Source organism: Micropterus salmoides, unplaced genomic scaffold, assembly GCF_014851395.1.
Source record: "Micropterus salmoides isolate LMB-PRFRI ecotype aquatic unplaced genomic scaffold, ASM1485139v1 Ms_hic_scaffold_13, whole genome shotgun sequence".
In the NCBI taxonomy this organism is placed as follows: Eukaryota; Metazoa; Chordata; class Actinopteri; order Centrarchiformes; family Centrarchidae; genus Micropterus; species Micropterus salmoides.
In genome coordinates this window covers 14,880,754-14,903,583 of record NW_024040374.1, presented here as the reverse complement: position 1 = coordinate 14,903,583, position 22,830 = coordinate 14,880,754, and the positions used below count along the sequence as shown (strand labels likewise).

Genomic DNA, 22,830 nt, shown 5'->3' with positions numbered 1-22,830 from the left:
GCTGCACATGTGGCTAACATCCAGGTAACCCTGGAAGATTCTGAGACCTCTTTTGCGGAGTGACTGCATGAGAATATAGGTCAAGGAGAAATATTGGACCATGAATGCTGTAAAAAGCAGGAACAGCAGGCAAATGGCATGTTGCTGTGTCTTTACGTTTATGTGGTAAGAGCCCTGGCTGTCCACTAATTACATTAAGCGGGGCATATGCTGATGATGTCATGCTGTCTTCGCAGTATATGGGTGACTGCTGTGAGGCTGCAGCTGTGTGCAGCAGACAGGGCATAACACCACATCAAGAAGAGAAACTAACTGATTGGGTTTCTGAGCTCCAGTTGCTATTTCAGCCCACATGCACGTTTACCATTTGAGAAGCCACAAATACAGAAACAATGTAGAGCTTGTGTGTGTGTCTCCGGAAAGCATATCAATTCGTAATGAGCCACTGTGAGGCTTTTTATAGGACTCACCAACCACTGGCTTAAATACATTAACCCTCTGTCTGTGGATCTCATTCTAAATCCATGGTGGGAGTGTTTTTGTTTTCAGTGAATACCTCAGCATGGCCAATGGGATTCTGACAGCTGGTAAAACACAGTCTATACAGATAACAATCCCCATATCCACCTCCTCTGGGCAAGAGCGAGCCTGTTTTCCCCCTCCTTGTGTCTTATTCAGCCCTGTTAGTGTGCAGCGTCAGTGCTGGCAGCGTTAGTGAGAATACGCCCGGCTCTGCAGGAGGATCCCTGCGTGCTGTGGGCTTTGGGGTGTGGCCCTGGCTAACTAACACTAATGGCCTACGTACATCAATATCTGCGTGCTCCAGTTGATACTGTTATATCTGTGTTGGGGCGAGTGACTGGCGAGAACTGTGTGGTGCGTACAGGCCTATTGCTGTGTGTGAAAAGGAAGTGACAGTGACAGGTCTTCCATATTTAGAGCAGCAGGAGATGTGGTGTCTCTGCTACTAAGTCACATGCCTCGCTGACCACAGGCGCTGGCATGAGGGGTGATTGTATCTCTTCACCACTGTAGGTGTCAGTACACTTGATTTACTGGCATTTAGCAGAAGGAAGTAGTGTAATCTTTTATCAGTTTTACATCCATTTCTTAACTGGTATTTTGGGGAAGACGAATTGACAAGTAACACTACTAATGCAGTAAGTAGGGCAAATATGAATGAAATGTACCCGCTGGGTCAGATGTAATATTCCACATATGTGATACATAAAACATAGATTTACAGTACTTCTCTGATTCTCTGCAGTGTCTTGCCAAAGGAGAACGGACGTAATAGCAAATAAAAAAACAGTCAGCATGTTGTTAAAAGGACTCTGGTGCATGTGATGTTCTAACTGCGTGTGCTTGTGGTGACGTCCTCCTGTGTAGCCTGGCTTCCCTGAGGCCAGGCGAAATGAATGGGCCTTCAGTACCATAACTCAATAACTTCTACAGCCTGTTCCCTGAAAGCAATCTGACGAAAAAGGATAAAGATTCAGCTAAGACTATTACAGCCTTTTGGAACCTTACAGCTGAAAAACGTCTTTCTCTCGATGTGACTTTTATTCAGCAGTGCGAATCCGACCTCAGTCTGAGACTCTCAAGGTAAATCCCCACTCACATCAAAGAGCACCAAAGGAAAATATGGCGTACTTGTTTTCCAACACAAATCTACACATAAACCTTACTGACTTTATATAATTTTCTTTTTAATTGATAATTCTATGAGGTTCACATAACAAACCACATTTTTATTCTTTAAAAAATAACATATTTATACTTAAAACATCTTACTTTACATCTTAATACATAAAGGTGTTTTTCCTTTTGCACAGCAAAGATATGGCATTTATGTTTCAGACAACATACCAACAAACATTATGTACATGTAGTCAACATAATACTTGAATGAATTCTACAACAGTGCAAAATAAAATAATTATAAATCCCCCTGACAGAAAAATTAAGGATCCCTGTTAAGACCCACTGAGCCAAGTAGGAGAAAAACAAAACATGCTTTAAAAACTGAATGTTTTTTGGAACTTGATTTTTTTAACAAAAAATTGGCATTTTCAATAGAGAACAAAACTTTAGGTAAACAAGCTTGAGGCAACAACAAATCCTCTTAAATAAAAGAGATGGAATTAGTTCAGTGCGTCCTAATGCGCACTGGGATTTTGTCGGTTCACCCGGTCATCTCTCTAATAGACATGCACTTGTTTTTCTTTTTTTCTGTGTTTACACAATCTTAAAGTATCATTCAGTAGCCTACTTGTGTGTCCATGTGCGGTAATTGTCCCAAAACCTTAGATGATCTTTTCTAGATCCTCTCAACAACACGTGGGGGAACAGATTAGATAAACACTCTCCAACACAAGGTTGTCGTCAGAGGAAATATTTCTTGTGGCGACATCGTGGCTCAACAAAAACAATGCGTCAGAGGCGCCCAGAAATACCTAAAATAATTCAGGCAATATCCTGCACCTTTACCTCCTCGAACCCATTAATGAGCGCAGGGGGCTCCTGGTTGCTCTCTATGGAGGATTCGCTCCCCGTGCTCTCTCCAGACAGAAGTCTGGTGACTCTGAGATCTGCTTTCAGTGTCTGCACATCGTTTCCTATGCTCATCTCTCCCAAGTCATTAATAATCTGAGTCAACTCCTGTTTACCGTTGGCAACACAATCATCGTCCGTGTCCAGAATGTCCTCACACTCAAAGTGCATGGATTTCTCCTCCTCCTCCTCCCCGACCAAGTCCTCTGTGATGGAGCCCAGCTTGGGCGCGCTTCGGCTGCGTTCCACCGGGGGTTTGTAGTAACACTGTCCGTTCAGCAGCTTCCTGAGTGGGACCAACGGGATTGTCTGTTCCCCTATGAGCTGCTGCTGCTGGTGCCTGGCGTCGTCCCTCCGTTTTAGTCTTTTGAACTCGGCCAGGGCCGTGGCCGAGGTCTGGTACAGCAGCAGCGCCATGGCCTTTGCCTTCTCCGGCTTTGACACCAGCACTGCGTGGCAGCGCAGCATCACGGCCTTGTGTTTCATTTCGTGCCTGTAAATCCAGGCGAAAATCTTGGGTAGCCTCGGGTCCGCGACGCAGTAGGTTATCCGGTGCAGCAAGTACAAGTGTCCCGGCCTCCTGGCCTTTTCGTCCACATGCACCATCCGGATGCCCTGCGAGCTGATGGTCAGCCTCATCTTGGTGCCGTTCTTGCCCATTTCACTTTTGCCCCAGATCTTGCTCACCGCCACGTCCGTGCAGCCGTCTCCTTTGGACTGTATGGTGGTGGCATTCCCTAGGTAGAGCACCGTATAAGTGGGGTCCTCGCTGGTGATCTTCACCTTTTTCCTCTTTGACTTGAACATGCTGCCCACCCTGTTGAGTGCGCTCTCGGGGCAGGACTTGGCGAAGGAGGTGAGCGCAGAGTAGTTGAGACTCACAGCATAGCCCTTCTGCTTGGACTGCTTGTCTTCCTCAATCAGGTCGAACTTATTCTTCTTCCAAGGCAGCATTTTATTGCTGTTTCCAGTCAACAGCAACAAAGTCTACTGAGAGAGGAAGGATGAGAAAAAAACTTTGTATTACTACTAAATCCTACAAGTTATTGTCCCGTCAGGTCATTTATGAGCTACTCTGTGAGAAGTGAACGCAAAGAGACTGTACTTTGTCTGTTTATCCTCTAAAGCTCTCTTGTCCATTTTAGTGTCTGGCGGCGTCACTCAATGTAGGGCAAAATACGATATGCTGTACAGAGACGAGCGTCTCAGTTTATATACAGGGATAAACCATTTGAATGTGACTATAGGGGGGACTGAACCAAGTGAGAACAGACCTGTATTGATTTGTGTTGACCTTGTTCGTTGACACAAAACTCTTACGTTTGCCTGCTTTTAGTATAATTAAGTAAATAGTTAGGTTAATATTTATGGTTTATAGATAAATAAAAACAAAAACGATTACAGGCACAAACATTGACCATTTAGTTGAATGCAACAATTATACAATGTCAGCAGTAGAGGTAACTAGGAATGTCATTACATTTCTATAAACTTTTACTTTACAGAAAATATGAATATTGTACCTTAATAGTGACATTACAAGAAATAAGGTTTTTTTGAATTAAAATAAACGCACCAACAAGTGCAAAGTAACCAAGTCCCCATATATTTACAATTACTGCAATTTTAATGTCTTAAGCATAACCATACCATATCCTCAACCCACCAAAATCACGTTGTCTCTCATATTATTTCAAGCAAGATTTAAGAAAAGCAATTTCTCCTTTAATATATTTTCTAAAACTTCAACCTGGAATGTGAAGTGTGTCCTCTCCTTTTGAGATGAAACCAACACAATGACCATCAACAATATTTTGTAATACATTTTAATAATGAAAAAAATGGTGGCGATAATAAAACACATTGATTTTACGTGAAATTTAGAAATATAGCAGTGTAATATAAAGTATCAAATATTTACTGTGTCAGTTTATTGGTATATGTGGAGATGAGGCAGAGTCGTTCTGATAGCCTACTGCAGTTTTATGCTGCCATCTGTTGGTTCATAGCAGAAGTGCGTTTGTTGTGTTTGTGTGATGATGGAAAATTGTTTACTTGTACAATATTTACTTACAGTACTTTAGAATACTAACTTTTTTTGTGAATTTGAATCTACTTTGGGACTATGTTTATATTGACTGTATTTGATTGTAAAACTGACCGCGGGAAGGAATGAGGAACGAATATTGGTCAGATTTTCTTCAGGGCACCTTTGATAGCTGGACAGACAAGTGGACTGTACCATAGACTGTACCATAGCTAAGTCGCTATAGATGCTTAAAATAAAACAGAAACTACCGTTAGAGTCTTAGGAATTATTATTTAGATATACTGTATGAATTTTTAACTTCTTAAAGATAAATATTCTAATCAATATCTCCAAGTAGTTGAAGCCGACTCGTCCGGATATGAGTCTCGATTGGTTTGACCCACTTCCGGTTTATAGGACAACAACGTAGTGCACATGAGGCGCAGTACCTGGTCGTAGATACCGTTTTTCCACCCTTTCGTTATATTGTATTATAGTGTTTCGTGGATAGTGACAACATCAGCAGTTAGTATGGGTAAAAAGAAAGCAGGAGGAGGAGGAGGAGGACTGGGCAGATCTCTGATAAAGGAGAGACTCCAGGCAGGCCGAGGAAGCAAGAGGGGCGACTCATGGGTATGACAACTAGATTACAATAAACCTGTTTAAACGGTCTTAACTGTCACTCAGCTTCTTCACTACACGTGGAGTCAGTAGATCTGAAAGGGTGGTTTGATGTTTGCACCAAACTCCCTTAAGAAAATGTGATTTTGTCGCTGCTTTGCACATTGTGACCGTCAAGTGTATCTTTTAATAACGTTAGTTACGTTAGTTAGTGATAGATCGGTTCCTGTGGTAAATTCGGTATTGAGATCAATTATGCGTTAGCATTATTTTTACCGCACAATCTCGAGATTATTAGAGCTGGTTCACAGGCTCCACTACCATTACCCACGGTATGTTTTCATGTAAGATAATTATGGGGGGGAACTACCATGAGAGATATTGTATATGCTTTTTTAAGGAACCATCTGTTACCTTAGAGTTATGTGCGGTTTGTGATCAATACAGCACCTATTTGACCCTTGTTTCACATTTACAGCTCCACACCAGTGAGCTGAATGATGGCTATGACTGGGGACGGCTGAACCTGCAGTCAGTGACAGAACAGAGTTCGATGGATGACTTTCTGGCCACTGCTGAATTGGCAGGAACAGAGTTTGTTGCAGGTAAGCTATTATGTTGTTCTACAAAGCTAGTATGTTGTTCTACATGTATGTTGTGGCAGAAGATTGTCAGTAATTTTTACCTACCGAGCATGGCATGGTGTATTCATAGCCCCAATACATGTAAACATTGAATAAAACTGAATGCAGATATAGAAGGTAATTTTTGTCTCTCAAACTAAGTTCACACTGGTTGCTGCACAGCATATTCTGGGTTGAACCTTGTTGTGCTGGGTCTATCCACGCTGTTGCTCATAATATTGCCCTAATATTGTTATCATTGAGCACGTGGTTTGGTAGGGTCACAGTGTGCCTCACCGTCACTGTCTAGAGGATCAGAGATATATTTTTCCTGTGTCCTGGAGGAAGTTGGAATTTGGGCAGCAGCTTTGAGGGTGTTCAAATATATTTTGTCTTAAGTGTTACTGTGCAATGCACTGCCACTAACCTCTGTCCTTTAATCTCTGACTTGTTCTTGCTTTGTTTTCTTAGAGAAACTCAACATCAAGTTTGTGCCAGCGGAAGCTAGAGCAGGGTTATTAACAGCTGAGGAGAGAACCAGGCTGAAGAAGCTGCATGAAGACAACAAGCATTTCCTCAGAATTCCTCGACGGTAAGTAGAAGAGATCTAGTTCATTTTAGGAAATTGCTGAAGCCTATGCGTGTATGTTTTGCATTTAAAGGTTTTTTGATATCTCTCCTCAAATTTTAAGCCCACAATGGGATGACAGCACCAGTCCAGAGGCGCTTCAGCAAGCAGAGAAAGACAGCTTCTTGGAGTGGAGACGGAAGCTTGCACAGTGTGTGAAACTCTGTAAACTCAGTCATCTTTGCTCTTACAAAGATTGTGTTCTTATAAGAAGTGGTGTCACTGTTGTATGTTAATTGTCTAAAAAAATGTGAATGTCAGTGTCAGCCATCTAACTGCAAGTGTTTCTGCTGTAGACTAGAAGAGGAGCAGAAGTTATTTCTCACCCCGTTTGAGAGGAACCTGGAGTTCTGGAGACAACTGTGGAGAGTGATCGAGAGGAGGTAAAAAAAAAGAAGCCGTCAGCTCACACCTGTCTTTAATAAGGAATGTGTTCTCCTTATGTAATACTTCTGGGAAAACTGTTTTTGTGTTTTCCTGTAGTGACGTGGTCGTTCAAATTGTTGATGCCAGAAATCCGTTGCTGTTCAGATGTCCTGACCTGGTAAGTACATTAAGCAGAGTTGCTTTAGCGGGAAACTCTGCTTAATGACATTAAGCAGTTACTAACCCCTGCTCAAGGGGTAATAACTAAACTGTGACTACACCTTCCAGTTTTTTTTCAATTACAGTTAGCCCTGCATTTACCTACACATTTTCAAAAGGTTTTCTGTCACCCTTTATACGGTGTGTTTTCCCTTGTATCTATCGTTATCTTTCATGTTGAGTTTTTCCTTCAAAGATTTGTCGAACATTTATACTTAATGTAGTTAATTTTAAATAAGCAAAATAACCACATTAAGAAAACTGAATTAAACTGCCTGCAAAAATACTGTATAAAGATGAACTGAACATTTCACTTCACTTCAATTTATTCAGCATAATTTTTCTGTTGTGTGCTGGCAGGAGTTGTACGTAAAAGAAGTGTCAGAGCATAAAGTGAATATGCTGTTGATGAATAAGGCAGACCTGCTGACCAGGGAGCAGAGGCGAGCCTGGGCCAGATACTTCCAGAAAGAGGGGCTGAGGGCAGTTTTCTGGTCTGCCCTGGCTGAGAGCGAAAGACTGGATGCAGAGGAAAAGGTGCGGAGGTGGAGGTTTGAGAAGCTGTTCTCTGAACATCACCTGTGAATTATAATTTGTGGGTTAATACATTTTTTCTTGGGAGAAGATAAAGTCCACATTCCTTCTTCATGGGGAGATGGATGTTACCAGTTGCTTGTGAAAAGCCATGCTCTTTAGCGTCTTCAGACTTGTTGCTTTTAAACACAGTATCAAATTGCAAAACGTCTCCTTGCAGGGCATGGAAGTGGATAATCAAGAGTGCGGAGAGAGTGACCCAGAACAGGAAGGACAGCCAGACAATGAAGTGTCGACCCAAAAAGGGGCAGATGGAGAGGAGGAGATGAAGGAGGAGGTGGATGGAGAGGGAGAAGAAAGTGGTACAGAGGAAGACCAGCAGGAAAAGATATCTGTAGAGGAGGAGGACTGGCACACCTGCTCGGAGGGTGAGGAAGAGGAAGGGACTGCCGGTTCATCCAGCGACTCCTTGTTCCGCAACTCCAGCCGTCTGCTGCGTAAGGACGAGCTGCTGGACATGTTTAAGGCTGTTCACAACGGGCCCAGGTGGAAAGATGGACAACTGACAGTGGGACTGGTGGGTAACCTACACTGTACGGCAGAAGGAAGTTTTCTGATTTACTTGAACTTGGAACGTATACTGTGTAGAGTAAGAACACTGTAATCCATTGCATGCTTCCCCAGGAATGTTTTTCCTGAGTGTCTTACATAGAAAATTGACTCTAGCTCTTATTTTCACACATTTTGAAATTGCTAGAACATGTATGGGTTAATTGGGTGATTGTAAAGCAATTCCATTGTTTTTCACATATGCACTCAACAGGTTGGGTATCCTAATGTGGGAAAGAGTTCCACCATCAACACTATTCTAAGGAATAAGAAGGTGTCCGTTTCAGCCACTCCCGGACACACAAAGCACTTTCAGGTACAGGATGGCTCTTGAAACCTCTTAAAGTCATTCACTCCATCAGAAGAAAGCATAAGGTGTAATTGTTTGACTTGCCTTTTCTTGACATGTATCTCAGACGCTGTATGTGGAGCCGGGCCTGTGCCTCTGTGACTGCCCAGGGCTGGTCATGCCCTCCTTTGTTTCTACCAAAGCCGAGATGATCTGCTCTGGGATCCTGCCCATTGACCAGATGAGAGATCACGTTCCCGCAGTCTCCCTTATATCCTTTTTTATGTGTTTTTTTTTTTTTTGGCGCAGCACCTGCAGAATGGCAGCAGCAGCTTTTTTTCTCTTTTTTTAATTGTTGATAAAGGTGCCATGTTATGAAGTCATTTTTTAATGAATTTTATTTTATGATTTTTTTTAAATATACAAATTGATGGTAATGTTTAAGCACTTGTGAGCGTTATCTAATAGTAGATGACATAGCATATACAAGAAAAACACACCAACACCAACCGGCAGCGTGGTCATATTTAACATATTACAGTAAACATCATAGCCACACCCTTCAGGTCAAAATATAAATAAATAAAAAAGAGTAATACGTTACGGGATCTTAATCATATTTTTTAAGCAGTAAATTATTGAAAATTACTTGCTCATACTATGCAATTTGGGAAAGTAGAATTTGTCACGGTGGAACGAAGGGAAGTGCGGCCTGTGGAAAAGTCATTAGCAGGAGCTGAAGAAGCAGAAACCAAGGGGGCTTATGGAACATGTGGTCCTAATGCTTAAAAATACAAGATATAGGTTGTTGTCTGGAGTATGATGTGTATTTATAGTAGAAATTCTGACAGTGAACACCTTACGGTAACTGTAATCACACCAAACCCATACTATTCTGTCAGTCATTGTGACAATAGTTTAATTTGTTTACTGCAATAAATTTAAATATCTATAATAAATTTTACAATGTTCAATCAGTGTTCTACCTAGAGTATTGTATTTGAACAAGATGAAGATAACAGCACCTCCAACTGTAAGGATTGCTCGGATGCTGACGTAGGTTAAGTCCTTAACAGATTTGTCACATATGTCAGACGATCCCTCGGCTCGTGTTAGAAGGCACCTATGGCATCAACATCATCCGACCACGAGAAGACGAAGACCCTGACAGACACCCCACCCATGAGGAGCTGCTGATGGCTTATGGATGTGAGAATATGGGACATTTATAGTGTTTCCATAGAGCAGTGGTTCTCAAAGTGGGGTGTGGGGACCCCCAGGGGTCCTTCAGGGAGTTCCAAGGGGTCCCCAGCAAAAAGTAGAATAAATTATTTTTGTTATAATTCCATCCATAAGTAACACAATGACAGAATATATGACTACTTGAGTCACAGGTTTCATACACCTTCTGTAATAAGGTCAGAATGGGGGTCCGTGGTCTAATTTGTGTCAGTTTAGGGGACCTTGATGTGAAAAAGTTTGAGAACCACTGCCATAGAGAATAGGCCAAAAAATGCACTTGTATGGAGATGCGCTGTGAGAGGGAACCTTTTTATGGACTTGGTTTTATACAGTATTTGCCCACTTCATCTTTGTTTTTGTCAACATAGTTTCTCTTAAATGTGTTCTCTTTTTCTGCTCATTTAACATTTTTTGTGTATTTAAAGTGTTCTAAAGAAAACTCTGTTCTCAGATAAGGGCTGTATAAAGTGTATCCTTGTGTTTCCCTCTATTTTAGACATGAGAGGCTTTATGACGTCGCACGGCCAGCCAGATCAGTCCAGATCAGCCCGGTACATCTTGAAGGATTATGTCAGCGTAAGTGCCAGATCCAAGTCAGAATCGGAATCAGAAATACTTTATTTATCCCTGAGGGGAAATTCTTGACTGCAACAGGCTGCATTCACGGTCGGCGCCTGCACACTTAACAGCATTAAAAGTTTACAGTTGCTAGTACATTTTGTAGTAGTTTTACCTACTTGTGTATAGTAGGAGCATACGTTTGAAGTTGCCACAAGTATGTTAAGTTATAAGCTATATGAAATTGTTTTGTATCACATAATCATTGACTATCCATCCACACATTAACTTAAAATATTTGCATTTTGAATAGACTTACTCGCCATACTAAAAATATTGACTCCCTACAGGGCAAGCTTCTGTACTGCCATCCTCCTCCACATATTAATGTTGAAGACTTCCAGCCACAGCACAAGAAGTTCCTGAACAGAGATTCAGAAAGCTGTGACCTATCCGCATCAAACAAACAACAGAAAATCAGGAGAATTGAAAATGTGGTTGACAAGAACTTCTTCCACCAGGTATGATACATCTTCTGTCTTATTAGTAAAAATAATGCCTCAATAGTGGTTGTCAGAAAATCATAAATATGTCCAAGTATGGCTGCTGCGGAGAGGCTGTTGATTGTGAAATGAAATGATTTATTGATGGGATCTCTATCTCCAGGAGAATGTGCGGGCGCTCTCCAAGGGGGTTCAGTCTGTCATGGGCTACAAACCAGGCAGTGGACCTGTCGGCCCAGCAAAGGCTGGATCAGAGGTGGTTGTGGGAAAACCCTGGAAAAAACACGGCAACAAGAACAAGAAGGAGAAAGTACGCCGTCTTACCAAGCATCTGGACGCCTGAGGATGATCTGATATCAGAACACTTTAAATTACAGATAATTTCAGCAGGAATGGGAAAATCCTCAATTACAATTCACATGTGATTCCAACGGAATTAATGCTGAGCGGTATCTGTAGGTATCAGGCCCCTTAATCCCATGAGTATGGAAAGGTCAGGCTGCCTTTGATATTAACAAGTGAGGTGCATAATCATGTACTGCTCTGGTTAGAAGATCATATTGGTGCAAAGCATTCCAACTGGATCACCAGTTTGTACTCCACATCCCACCACAGTGTTTGAAATGGACTCAACATCCAAAGGGTGTGAATTTTCTAAGAGATTGAAAAGGACATTTTCAATTTGTGTTTTCAAGCAATTTCAAAAGACACATTATAAACCAAATAAATGACTATATGTTGGACACAGTTTTCATCCATATAAGGTTGTGATTAATGTAATTAAGCCGGATTATGAAATAAATTGAGGTTTTCATGTTGGTGTGTCACTTCGCTACTCTGTTTCCATGAGGTTATCATTGGTTGAACACAGAGCAATACAGTGCAAAGGTGGAAAGAGAAATTGTATATTTATTTGCAAATGTCATGGAAAATTCAAATCACGTTAGACACAACAGAAACATTATCTCAAATAATTCATCTACAAGGGCATATGCATTCACTGTTGACTGTTGCATAAAAGCAGTACAGGTTTTTACACCCAAGCCATGGGTGTAAAAAGTAAAATAGAAATCCCCTCCATCACCAGGACACCCCTGTGGGCCTTATGTTAACCTTTGTTTTGACTTTTTTATGTCTGGAAGCGTTAGTTTCAAGTAAGCCTTCAAAGGTGAGACTTCAGTGGTTTATTTGAACATACAGTAGGTGCATCACAGGTGAGCTCCTCCCTAAAACACGTACGCCCCTCTCCATTACGCTGTTGTGGAGTTTGACGCAGGAGTTTGCACGTCGGCTACATGGCTGCATGGTTGCTCCATGGATTAGTTTACCTAGTTGCACGAAATGTAAACACATTTGCAATTAATATGGAAGGGCGTGTATTGACACGAGGAAATCCCAACACTTTTCTCTCCGGTCTGGTTGAATTTTGCGTGGATTCAGTCGCCACCTGTTTTTCCCAGAACGCAGACGAACGTTGCGTCCCCGTCGGTCTCATCTCTCTGTCTGCGCTGCTTTTCCTGTTCTCATGCGTTCTGTAAGTAGTTTTGGATACAGCATTGGTGCCATTTATTTAAAAAGTTTCTAGCATTAAAACCCCGTGTTCACCCTGTAAGGCTCGTGTATCAGAGGTGCAGATTTCGGATTGAGTACCCGGGAGAAACCATCACATTCATCTACAGCCTCCTCGGTAACATGTGCAGCACAGTTGGAGCCATTCTGTCCAGACAGCTGCATATTCAGGTAACATAGGTGTAATGATGGCACTTGGCATCTTTTGCAGGCAGCAATAACTAATAATAATAATCTGCACCCCTCTCTGTAGATATTAATGGGTGCTATTGCTGCTACTGTGGATGCTGCCAATTTTATGTCTTGCTGCTTCCCTGTGCTTCTGTGCTGGAACTCAAAAGCGGGTAAGTTTAAACCTTTTATACTTCTCAAACAAATCTAACAACTGTACAAAGTGGGAAATGTTATGTTTTAGGTTTGGCACCCAACTGGCCAAACCCTTCAGTCAAAACAGTGAGACTTATCAGAGACACTCTACAGATAACCAAACAAATGAATAGACTGTCTCATTATTTCCAACTGCAAAAAGTCTGTCTGTGTGTTTGTGTGTGTGTGTCCTTTCTGCCTCAGAAAGGAGGCTGAGGATGATGAGAAGCCGGAGGGGGCAGCACCTCCTTGCAGTGTGTGTGTTGATGGTGGTTGCAGGAGGTTTTTTGAATTCCAGGGTCACCCACCACCCAGCAGAAGGCCCTCTCAGCGGGAGGAGACTGCTGCACATCACCATCCAAGTAAGCACACACCACCACAGTGATTATATGTAGTCCTTTTAATGTTATGACGTAGAGTGACTCAAACATTCATATTTCATGTCGTAACAGGAAGGCCGTAGCTGCTGAAATAATCTGCCAGTGAATTAAATTTGTGTGTGGTGCTGTATTTTAAAAGCTGTTTAAATATATTCACTGCATGTTCAATTTGTGCTGTGTGGATGGATATTTATGTTCTTAAATCAGGTCTATTTAGACTGAATGTCCTTACCTCGTATTGTATCTGACGTTATAGCAACTTCAAACTGTTCTTCGAACAGGACAACACTGAAATCCTGGGTTACATACTTGGCCTGCTTTCCTTTGTCATCGCCTGTACCTCCAGGTTCCCCGCACTCTTAAGAGCAGTAAGTGACAAACAATACATGAGTGCTTTAGTGTCAGAGCCTCTTCTTATTGCTTTACCAAAATTGCTCCCTGTGTTAAATTGCTTTTAAGGGAATGACTTTTACTTTTTCCCTTCAGTACAGGGGACAGATGTTGACCTGGGCCAACATGTTCTCTGGACTGATTTGCTCACTGGCTGGAGCCCTCTACGCTGCTGCCATACTCCTCTATGACACTCAGTTTGGGTTTCTTTTAAGAGTCATGCCGTGGCTGCTGTCAGCGATATGCTGTGTCACCCTGGACCTTCTTGTATCCTTATTTAGTGCAGTCTTACTCACTCTGTCAGGCTCAGATCTGTGAGTGTTATTCTGGTGTTAGATCCCTAACACCAGAATAACACTCCCGGGGGAGGAAAAAACATAACCAGGGCTTTGGCCACATAAAACTCTTTGGTAGCTTTTCCCACAAACAGAAAACCAAATGTCATCAATACAAAATGCAAAAGGAGGACATCACAATAATAGCCACAGTGTTTGATCCCTGGGAAATAACTTGCAGTACACTCAGATTTAAATAATGTCTTGAATTGCGTAAATCTATGTGAATTGTACTGACTTTCAACCGGGTGTGATGTGTGGACCTTTAATCCAACATCGTCAGGTTCTAGTCGTCCACTGGTGCAAGAGAGGAACCAGACAGCAGCCTACCAGTTTTTCTCCAGACACAGAGAGCCTTTTAGGTCGCTCACACATCCCCACTGAGAATAACGCTGTCATGAAGAGACAGAGGAAACAGCAAGTTCATTCATCAGCGCAAACAGAAGTAAGTTTTCATACTTGATGTGTTTAAGGTTTGGTTGGTTTTCCTAAACTCTAGCAACCTTTCAAAAATATTCTGCTACATTTATTGCATGGACAATATTACCTATTGAATTTCTGTTAAGAGGTTTTGATCGCAACAAGTCTCCCTGAATGAAAAAACTACTAACTAACCTGTTGTTTTATGTTTAACTTTGACAATATAGAAATGGTACATTCTGTGCCACTTCACTCCTTAATGTCTGCATTTGTCAGCTTATATATGCTTGAAAGTTTGCAGTCATTCCTCTGCACGATTTGAATCATTTTCATAAAACGATTGCTAATATTGCTTTTTTTCACTAATGGCTTGGTTTGAACATTGGTACAATTCAACCTTTTCTTCAAAGACAAAAAATGTCCAGAAGATGACTGAGATGGGCCGCTATATGGATGTCAGTGTTCAACCTGCAAGAAAAGTAAGTAAAGAACCTGTCAGAACAACATCAGTGCAATTGTTATGAAGTCTTCATTGCATATTTTCTTGCAGTGGAATATGACAGTTTATTGTTTTTTGCAGATATGCCTTAAGGAGTTGACGATGTCCAAGGAGGAGGAGCAGCCTCTCAACAGGAGGGTGCGAGTGGACAGTTTCTGCTCCTCCGATACTTCCTATGACTCTTCACCAGTGAGTTCTGATCTGGAGGTGGGTCAGACTACTTAAGTAAAAAAAAGTAAGCAATCTTTTAGTCTTTCAGCTCTGTTAGCGTCAGAGCAGTATGAAATTTTCTTCACCAATCACAGCAGAGATCCAAAATAAATGTTTCAAAATACTTACACGGATACTGTAAACAATGTTGTCAGTTAAAACAAAACATAAAATCAAAAATCCTTAATTTATATGATTTCATATTTAGCCAGTGACATCTTAGTAATGTTTCACCTTTTCATGTCATTTCAATCAGCAACACTGACTCATCTGAATTTCTCAAATTTCTACTTTCTGTTTCCTGCTTCCTATTTCCTGAAATTTGTGGAAAAAGTATCCAAACAGTGTAAATTTCTATACTTATACTAATATATCTGCAATAATTTCCCTTATTTTCTGCAATTTTACCCTTTGTGGATACTGAAAAGGTTTTGAACAGTGATCTCAGACTCATCTGGCAATAAATAAAACTATGAAGTGTACTTCTCAAAGTGTGCCACTAGGTGGGGACAGCATGTTGAAATATTAGGTGGCACATGGCCACTGAGAGCCTGTGCTATATTACCTTGTGTGAACTGCGATGATGACCTGAATCTGTTCAGTTTATTGCCTTTTTATATGGGCTTATGTAATGGGTGTTCCCCTGCACAAGACAGGTGAAAGTTGAGAATGATGACTGTTTGATTAACTGAAAAGATTTAACTATATGACAGTGTGTGTTTCCCTGGGAGTAATACACTTCAGTAAAAATACACACATGGAGAGTGTTTAGTTGAAATTGTCGTAGTGGATATGCCCACAGACTTTAGTTTCAATGACAATGCAGTTTCTTGAACAAATCACCACCCCTACCTTAAAGGTTATTTGGTCTTCTGTCCATATTTGAGCCTTAACCTTCCACAAGGATCTCTAGATCTATATATACCTCTGTATGTACTTCTGTCATTGTGAGATTACATGAGATTCAGTTCCTCATATATTAATGCCATAAGTTATAATAAGCAAATGAAAACCCAACATAAGAACACTCAGGACAGTGTTTGAGCTGCTGAAAGCGTTGTGCTTTTCACATGTGACTCTAAGGGAAGTAAGTCAGACTGCCGTCAGAAGTTCTTGTAACAAGACAACAGTCAGCATGTTCTTGGAGGATTGATGAGTCAAACTCTATAGAGAGACCCGTGTGTGCATGTAGGTAAAAGTTTACAGAGAGAATGCAGCATGAGAAGCAGAGTTTGCATTTTAATTGGTGATTTTAAGTAAAGTGGAAAGTGGTTTCATTCTGCAGTGCGCAAGTCTTGTTTTAGAGGACAGTTCACATTTATAATAGCATAGTTTGAGTTTTGCAGGGAGAATGAAATTACAAGCTTTTCCCTCTTCAGGCCCTGACGCTCACAGCCACAAGAGAAACTCCCTTACTGTGCTGCTGTAGAAACACAAGCTATGGAGGATGTCATTTAATCAGAAACAAAGGCAAATGGTGTGCACACAGACAATTGCAGCTTGATACTGTTTACCAAACAGGAAAAAGCAAACTATGTGAACACCCTTAGCACAGTTGGTGTGTTAGAGAAGTAAGAGGGCTTTAACACAGTCTTCCAAATTTACAATGTGTACATATTGAAAGCAAGCTTTATTTGGCTGTGAGAAAAACTCTTTATTTAATCTGGACTCTCATTGGTTGGTGGAGGAGAGCTTCCACATATACAGTGTTTTGGGGGCAGCTCAGATTAGTCAGAGAGTCTGTAAAACCAAATCTGTAAACTCCTAATGATAATAACAGCTAATCTTTGCTGAGGAGAACAAATCTCTTGTCTGTAGACGTTCTGAACAAAGACAGAATTTGCATCAGGTAAATTCGTAGATTAGTCCCTCCCTCGCTGGCACTTTTCCCACTTGCTAGTTAGACTTAAAATAAGCTGTTTACTTGGTGATTTAATGGAAAGATGGTTTCTGTACAAGCTGGGACAGTGACTAATATTTAAACTCCAGATAATTTCAAGGCTGCACCTTGAAAATTACCACTTTTTTTATTTGGTTGCAAAACCTTTTCACTACATTAAACCCAGAGGTTACACTCGCTGTAAAGTGTTTCAAATCAAGCTGAGGGCAGAAAGAAGGACATTATAGTTGTAGATGTATTTACACATAACATGAGTTTAAATTGTGTCTGCTTTAAATGGCATAAACACAATTGCTGATCATGATAAAAACACACGACATTTTGAAGTGCTATGTTTGCTGCCTGTATAAACTGAGGGAGTCCAAGCTTACTGCAGCCAGCAGCTTGAATTGTCTATTGTGCTGTGGGTTTCTTGCGCATTTCTGCTGAGTGCCGGTTCCTAGCTGGGGTGAGACTGAGGTGGAGGTGAGGGGGGGTACAGTGAGGGGTGGAATTGTTTGAGATTTGCCTTGTGCCAATTGTTCTGTTGTAAAGGATCTTTGATTAAAGACCAGCATTGGGTTGGGCCTGTCTGCCTAGGAAGTAGTGCAAAATGTTTGCCTTGTCTATAGGGGGCCAGTGTTACCCTCTGCTATTTTGGGACATGTTTATGGTCTCTTGTGTGATGAATGCTGGCCTGGACTTAACTCTGTGTGCAAACAAGTCTAAACGTTTTTGCGTTTTTGGCATTTAGTTTATTCTCTGTCACGCAACAGGAGTATTAAAAAATAATAATAAATAAAGTAGAATTTATTTTCATTTCAGAATCTCATTACAAATAACCAGTGTTAAATAGGATCAAGGCCTCAGAAAAAGTAAAAATATTTCTGTGCTGGAGAAATGATTGGGGAGGATGAAGTGCTAGATGAAGGTATTTGTAGCCTGTAACCGCTATGGTTGTGTGAGCAAACTGCAACCATTGTGAGATGAGATGAGTCAATTGAGCAAAACACCCCAAAACATACCCCTTGTGAGGCCTTAAAATTGTATTTATAGAACAGTCATTTTTAAAAATGTGTCCCTGGACACACAATAGAATAAGTGATTAGCTATGGAGACCATTAATTAGCTACAAAGGTATGATGAGGAGCTTATATAAGAATCGTAGAATATTACACATTACTTATAATTCTACATTATGATATTTTGACCTGTCCATATTTTCCAGTGGGATTTCGAAGAGGCAAATATCCAGTGGAATGAACCAACAGCAAAACAACGTGAGGGGGATGAGTTTCAGGTGGCTGTGTCTGGACTCCAACTGAAAACTCTGTCTGGTACAGAAGAGAGCGCGAGTGTCTCTTCTGCAAGCTTTGCAAAATGGCAAAGAAATGTCACTTTCAGTTAGTAATGTGATACACATCTGGTGCATTCATTTGAGGGGTAATAAAAAAGGATAAACGCTGACGTGTTATCTGTCTTGTTTTACAGTTTAGCTAACGTGTTTGTGTGTGTGTGTGTGTGAGAGAGATACACTGCATCTTTCTCATGACCTCAACCGGTCATTGTTGGTAAAATGATTGTGAAAATTGCAGGTCTTTTGGTTGGATGTTGCATTCTAGTTTCATCATGCAGCTTTGTCTCATAATTTATGGCTGTTTGTCAGAGCACAGAGGCAGCTACAGCTGTCCTGCCTGCATTCATCAAGCCCTCTGAGATCTGTTAGGAAGGTTTACAGAAAAGACCTCTCCATAATAAAACAATATTGGGTCCCCGCTGCCATGCAGGGTTATTGGGTCATATCCTGTATTTTGCTAGTCTACCCGGGTTATCAGGACTGGACTGGGAAAAGGCCCGGCAGTGCAGATAAGCACCAGACTAGACGACCAGGGCCCCTCCGTCCTGTCCATCATCCCTCCGACCTCTGTCCATCTGCTTGGTTTTAGGCGACGATGCTGGAGCAACAGACCATGGCATTTTTGACTGAAGGGACTTCCTAAAACCCGATAACGCAACAATACACAGATTAGAACAAAGTTATGAAGCACATTTTACTCCTCCCTGTAAGTGACATGTCTGTCGGAGACAAATCACTGGGAAACAACTAATGAAGTGTAACAAAGCAATTGCTGATATCAGCAGTAGAAATTAATGTAACTTTACACCTTGTACGGCCTGTAAACATGGCTGGGAGATAAATCAGTAACACTGTTTACTGAATATTCGCAACATATCGAGAATAAATAATCTTATGTTATTGTTGCACCAGTTTCTGCCAGCGATTAAATAGGAGTTTGAGCAAGCTCTAATTAAAAATTGGAAATTATAACACAATTAGTTATTAAAGTTATTCTTTGACTCATTAAGTATTTGGTCTCCTATTACAAAACTGAAAAAAAAAAAATTAAAGCTGCAAGCAGCGTTGGGCGGGCCCTCGCACTTATAGCGCGTCGGGGTGTGAGCCGGCCGCGTTGCATATTCTGGAGCTCTGCCGGTGTGGCTGTGAATTTGCTACGCGGTTCCAACGCCGCATGAAGGTGCTATACGTCACTTCCTGTATCCCTTTTGTGGCGCAACATAGCACTTGGCACTATGAATGTAAATCAATATTGGCGTGTAGATATGTTCTGGGCAGGACAGTTATCAAGCACGTAACGTTTGGTGCAGATGTGAGCATGTATACTGAAGTTACAACAACTTCCTGTGTCACAGCAAAGAGTTGATCTTTGATGCCACGGCACGGACACGCCCATTGACGAAAACTCTCAAATAGCACAACTTTTCATCTTCAATGCCTTTAGAAGGCACAGCAGAAATCGGGAAGTCGGTCGGACTAAATCCCTAGGAGGAGTTCGTTAAAGTAGGAGTGTGTAAATCATCCAAAAATTTACGTAAAATTCAAAATGGCCGACTTCCTGTTGGGTTTAGGCTATGGCTTCAAGAGACTTTTTTGTGCGTCTGGACAAAATACAGGTACCACAGAAAATTCGTGCACGTAGGTGAAACGTGCGGCGGGGGCTGCTTCGTTAAAAGTCACTTCCTGTTGCCAGCAGGTGGTGCTATGACTGTGGGTGAATGTCAGCATGTACATGTGTTCAGGGCGATCCGACTAAATCCCTAGGAGGAGTTCGTTAAAGTACGAAGTGTGTAAATCATCCAAAAATGGCCGTAAAATTTAAAATGGCCGACTTCCTGTTGACTTTAGGCTATGGGTTCTTGATGCTTTTTTGTGCGTCTTGATATGATACATGTCCCCAGAATCATTTCGTACATGTAGGTTGAACGTGAACGAGGGGATAATCTTTTCCAATTTTCTAGGTGACGCTAGCGAGTCATTTTGCCACGCCCATGCGCGAAACCCATAAAATACGAAATTTTTCACCAGTTCTGACATGTTTGCAAATTTTGGTGAGTTTAAGTATGTTTAGGCCCCGTCAATGGAGCCTACTTTGCAGGGGGGAAAAAAAAATATATATATAATCTTAGCAAATTCAATAGGGACCTCACACGGTCGTGCTCGGGCCCTAAATAGCTTTCAACATCTGATCTCAGACCTGACGAGCGAAGCGGTCAGACCGTAGCTAATATCTGCGTGGCTTTTCAACGATGGTGGCAACTGAGGTACCCCGAGGGGTTGAAAGTTACACCGTGGTCGCTTCATTTCTGCTGGACAGGTAATCTGGCTTTCATCATTTCGATGGTAATAGTTACACTCATCGCTAGCAAACGTAGCTACCTACTTAGCAAACAGCTAACGGTTGCTACGAGTGCAGGCTGTGTGTAGGGGCCAGAGTAGAGACGATGAATTCTATCTAGCTGTAGTTGAGCTGGGGAAACAGCAGCGCAAGCTGTGTTTTCCGATGCTAAAATTAGGTAAGAAAATGTAGGTGTAGACTGCGTCGGTTTAGTTATTCAACATCTACGTTTACTGCTATACTATCTTTAGACCTTGTATCTATTGTTTGTGTGATTATGTTGTGTCTGCAAGCGTTGTTTGACTGAATGTTACTCTTTTACAAATGTGGTGATGTAACTGTGTTTGTAGTTATGAGAGACATTTCAACATTAGTGTACATAAACAATGATGGCTAAAGATGTCCCCAAGCAGGGGCGTTTCTGGTATATAAGCTAGCTATAATATAGTTTTACATTGTTTGTAGCTAAACCTACTGTGTGAAAACATTTTACTGTAATTGGTGTTATGCTAGTACTTATTTTTACCAGAAGTAAAAATTCCTGTAGGTTTTATTTCTACTGTGCCCTCAGGTCACCTGCAGATTTGGAGTCTTTCATATCCCTGTACTTCTCACCAGTATACGCTGATTGGACCATGCTGGCTGGCCTGGATTACAACCACCATGTCCAGTCCATCCAGGAGAAAAGCTGATGACACAGTTCAGTATGTTGCATTATGAGTACTCTGGTGCATTTTACTCAATACATTTATAAGTGATCTTCCGGTTGTCTACTACTGAGGAGATGCCCAGAAGCAAAACCAGGAGACCCGATGATCCCCGTCAACATGGGGTTCAGTCAGGTGTCCCTGCCCCAACTGTGTTGCTAGATACAGCAAAATATAAAACAAAAAGAAATGTGGTATTCATGTCAGAGAGGTGATTGTGATATATTAAATCATCTCCACAGCAGCGATACGATGCTACCAGTAAAGTCAGCCCTCCCTCCTCTGCTTCACCTCGACCCCTGGTCCTGTCCGAGTCTGTGCTTGGCTCTGGAGTCCAGTCCTCATCAGAGACAATAATGCTGTCACCGTGGAAGCTCTAACATGCTAAACAACGTACATGTTATGAGTCTAACACGAAATTCACGTTCGTGTAGTGTAACGAGAAAATGTGTATCAGCCTGTTTTTAGCTTTGCCCAGTGTTACCACAGCTGGTAGCACAGCTATCTGTTACTAACAGTTAGCTAGGCAGCTCGTTATGGATTAAAAGTCGGTCTTTTTAAACCTATCCAATAATAACATGCTAGCTTGATAGTGAGTACTAACAGCCGGGTTAGTTGTTTATTTTCATAATGATAAAGTTAGATGTTTTCTTATCCCAGATGTGCGCCGCTGCACTGCGCTCCTCTCCGCTCGTCATACTCTGCTCGTCCTCCCGCGGTGTCGGCAACGCGCGTTCACGTGTTTTGGGGACGTGGCTTTGGAAGGAGCTCAGAAGGGAGGGGGTGGGAGTTTTTCCTCCGTTGGATACTTTAAAAATCCAGCAGTTTCTTGCTTGTTTCTCAAACTTACCTACCCTGCCTTTAATATTGTGAAATGTTTTCAACCGTATAGTCCAGCCTTACTGATAGTGGAAATACTTCTGACATCTTTAATTCAGCCATACATTTATTTCTGTAACTGCTTTGTCTTTAATACATTTGGGTTGTGGCTAATTAACCCACAATGAAAAGCCATGTAGTGCCTCCTGCTGCTTAGACCAATCTAATGTTGCTCATGGATATGAATGGATCCCATGCGTATAGCATGGTAAAGAGGCCTGAAATCTGAGATGCTGAATAAGTTCAGTCACTCACATAGTGGCAGGAGCTCATGTTGCCAACTTTACATGAGGGCCTTATTTTTGTAATGGGCCTATGTGTTTGGCTGTTGTACACCTTCTGAGAACTTTAACTGTCAAATGAATAGATCAAAACACAAGTTAATCATCTGCATTTCCGAACAGATCCAATAAACCAAAGAAAGGAATGATGTGTTTGTACTACACTAATGCCGTCTGATGTCATGTTGAATGCTGAGCTAGCATTGCTCAATCTCTGGACCTCATCTCTGTCCCTTCTGAGACTCGGTCAAAGAAAAACAAACTGTGTGTCCCATATAAAAAGGTGGAATTTTGTTTGCAGAAGTGATGAAGAGCACGGATTAGTACATCTGAAGCAGCAGCGGGGAACAGGCCTTTCTGTTTTTCTTGGCCCGTGCGTCAGTGATCGCTCCACTGCAGAGGACATGGAAGAAGCCGGATGATTTGAGCCTGCAGCATATTTTGTT

The 22,830-nt window shown here is 41.6% G+C and overlaps 3 protein-coding genes across 6 annotated transcripts; 2 read left to right on the top strand and 1 right to left on the bottom strand.

Annotated features, from left to right (window-relative positions):
* Positions 1 to 1,688: 1,688 nt before the first annotated feature.
* fam43a (family with sequence similarity 43 member A) lies at positions 1,689 to 3,731 on the bottom strand. 2 transcript variants are annotated; one of them, XM_038715702.1, is made up of 2 exons: positions 3,659 to 3,731; positions 1,689 to 3,540 (listed from the first exon to the last, which is right to left on the bottom strand). In XM_038715702.1, the coding sequence occupies exon 2, from the start codon at positions 3,505 to 3,507 to the stop codon at positions 2,467 to 2,469; it is 1,041 nt and encodes a 346-aa protein (XP_038571630.1). In that variant the 5' UTR covers positions 3,508 to 3,540; positions 3,659 to 3,731; the 3' UTR covers positions 1,689 to 2,466. The 2 variants fall into 2 exon arrangements, with proteins under 2 accessions (XP_038571630.1, XP_038571629.1); XM_038715701.1 differs by having other exon boundaries at positions 1,689 to 3,543; positions 3,659 to 3,729.
* Positions 3,732 to 4,976: 1,245 nt separating this feature from the next.
* lsg1 (large 60S subunit nuclear export GTPase 1) lies at positions 4,977 to 11,592 on the top strand. Of its 2 annotated transcripts, none has more exons than XM_038715697.1 (14): positions 4,977 to 5,215; positions 5,682 to 5,808; positions 6,298 to 6,418; positions 6,519 to 6,605; positions 6,751 to 6,837; positions 6,938 to 6,998; positions 7,400 to 7,576; positions 7,794 to 8,150; positions 8,397 to 8,498; positions 8,599 to 8,742; positions 9,557 to 9,680; positions 10,210 to 10,289; positions 10,622 to 10,792; positions 10,938 to 11,592. In XM_038715697.1, exons 1-14 carry the CDS (start codon positions 5,114 to 5,116, stop codon positions 11,115 to 11,117), a joined length of 1,920 nt encoding a protein of 639 aa, XP_038571625.1. In that variant the 5' UTR covers positions 4,977 to 5,113; the 3' UTR covers positions 11,118 to 11,592. The 2 variants fall into 2 exon arrangements, with proteins under 2 accessions (XP_038571625.1, XP_038571626.1); XM_038715698.1 differs by lacking the exon at positions 4,977 to 5,215 and adding an exon at positions 5,326 to 5,535.
* A 450-nt stretch (positions 11,593 to 12,042) lies between these two features.
* Positions 12,043 to 18,289, top strand: tmem44 (transmembrane protein 44). 2 transcript variants are annotated; one of them, XM_038715699.1, is made up of 10 exons: positions 12,043 to 12,308; positions 12,388 to 12,514; positions 12,597 to 12,687; positions 12,914 to 13,071; positions 13,371 to 13,457; positions 13,576 to 13,746; positions 14,098 to 14,259; positions 14,645 to 14,713; positions 14,815 to 14,940; positions 18,051 to 18,289. In XM_038715699.1, exons 1-10 carry the CDS (start codon positions 12,070 to 12,072, stop codon positions 18,228 to 18,230), a joined length of 1,410 nt encoding a protein of 469 aa, XP_038571627.1. In that variant the 5' UTR covers positions 12,043 to 12,069; the 3' UTR covers positions 18,231 to 18,289. The 2 variants fall into 2 exon arrangements, with proteins under 2 accessions (XP_038571627.1, XP_038571628.1); XM_038715700.1 differs by having other exon boundaries at positions 12,045 to 12,308; positions 14,815 to 14,968; positions 18,051 to 18,172.
* Positions 18,290 to 22,830: the final 4,541 nt, after the last annotated feature.

What these genes read in the sequence shown, in the direction of transcription:
- fam43a (XM_038715702.1), bottom strand. Translation starts at nt 3,507, where the DNA reads ATGCTGCCTTGGAAGAAGAATAAGTTCGACCTGATTGAGGAAGACAAG.
- lsg1 (XM_038715697.1), top strand. Translation starts at nt 5,114, where the DNA reads ATGGGTAAAAAGAAAGCAGGAGGAGGAGGAGGAGGACTGGGCAGATCT. An exon ending in AGGAACAGAGTTTGTTGCAG is followed by an intron (nt 5,809 to 6,297) that starts GTAAGCTATTAT and finishes TTGTTTTCTTAG; the next exon opens with AGAAACTCAACATCAAGTTT. An exon ending in TCTTGAAGGATTATGTCAGC is followed by an intron (nt 10,290 to 10,621) that starts GTAAGTGCCAGA and finishes GACTCCCTACAG; the next exon opens with GGCAAGCTTCTGTACTGCCA.
- tmem44 (XM_038715699.1), top strand. Translation starts at nt 12,070, where the DNA reads ATGGCTGCATGGTTGCTCCATGGATTAGTTTACCTAGTTGCACGAAAT. An exon ending in CCAGACAGCTGCATATTCAG is followed by an intron (nt 12,515 to 12,596) that starts GTAACATAGGTG and finishes CCCTCTCTGTAG; the next exon opens with ATATTAATGGGTGCTATTGC. An exon ending in CAGTGAGTTCTGATCTGGAG is followed by an intron (nt 14,941 to 18,050) that starts GTGGGTCAGACT and finishes CATATTTTCCAG; the next exon opens with TGGGATTTCGAAGAGGCAAA.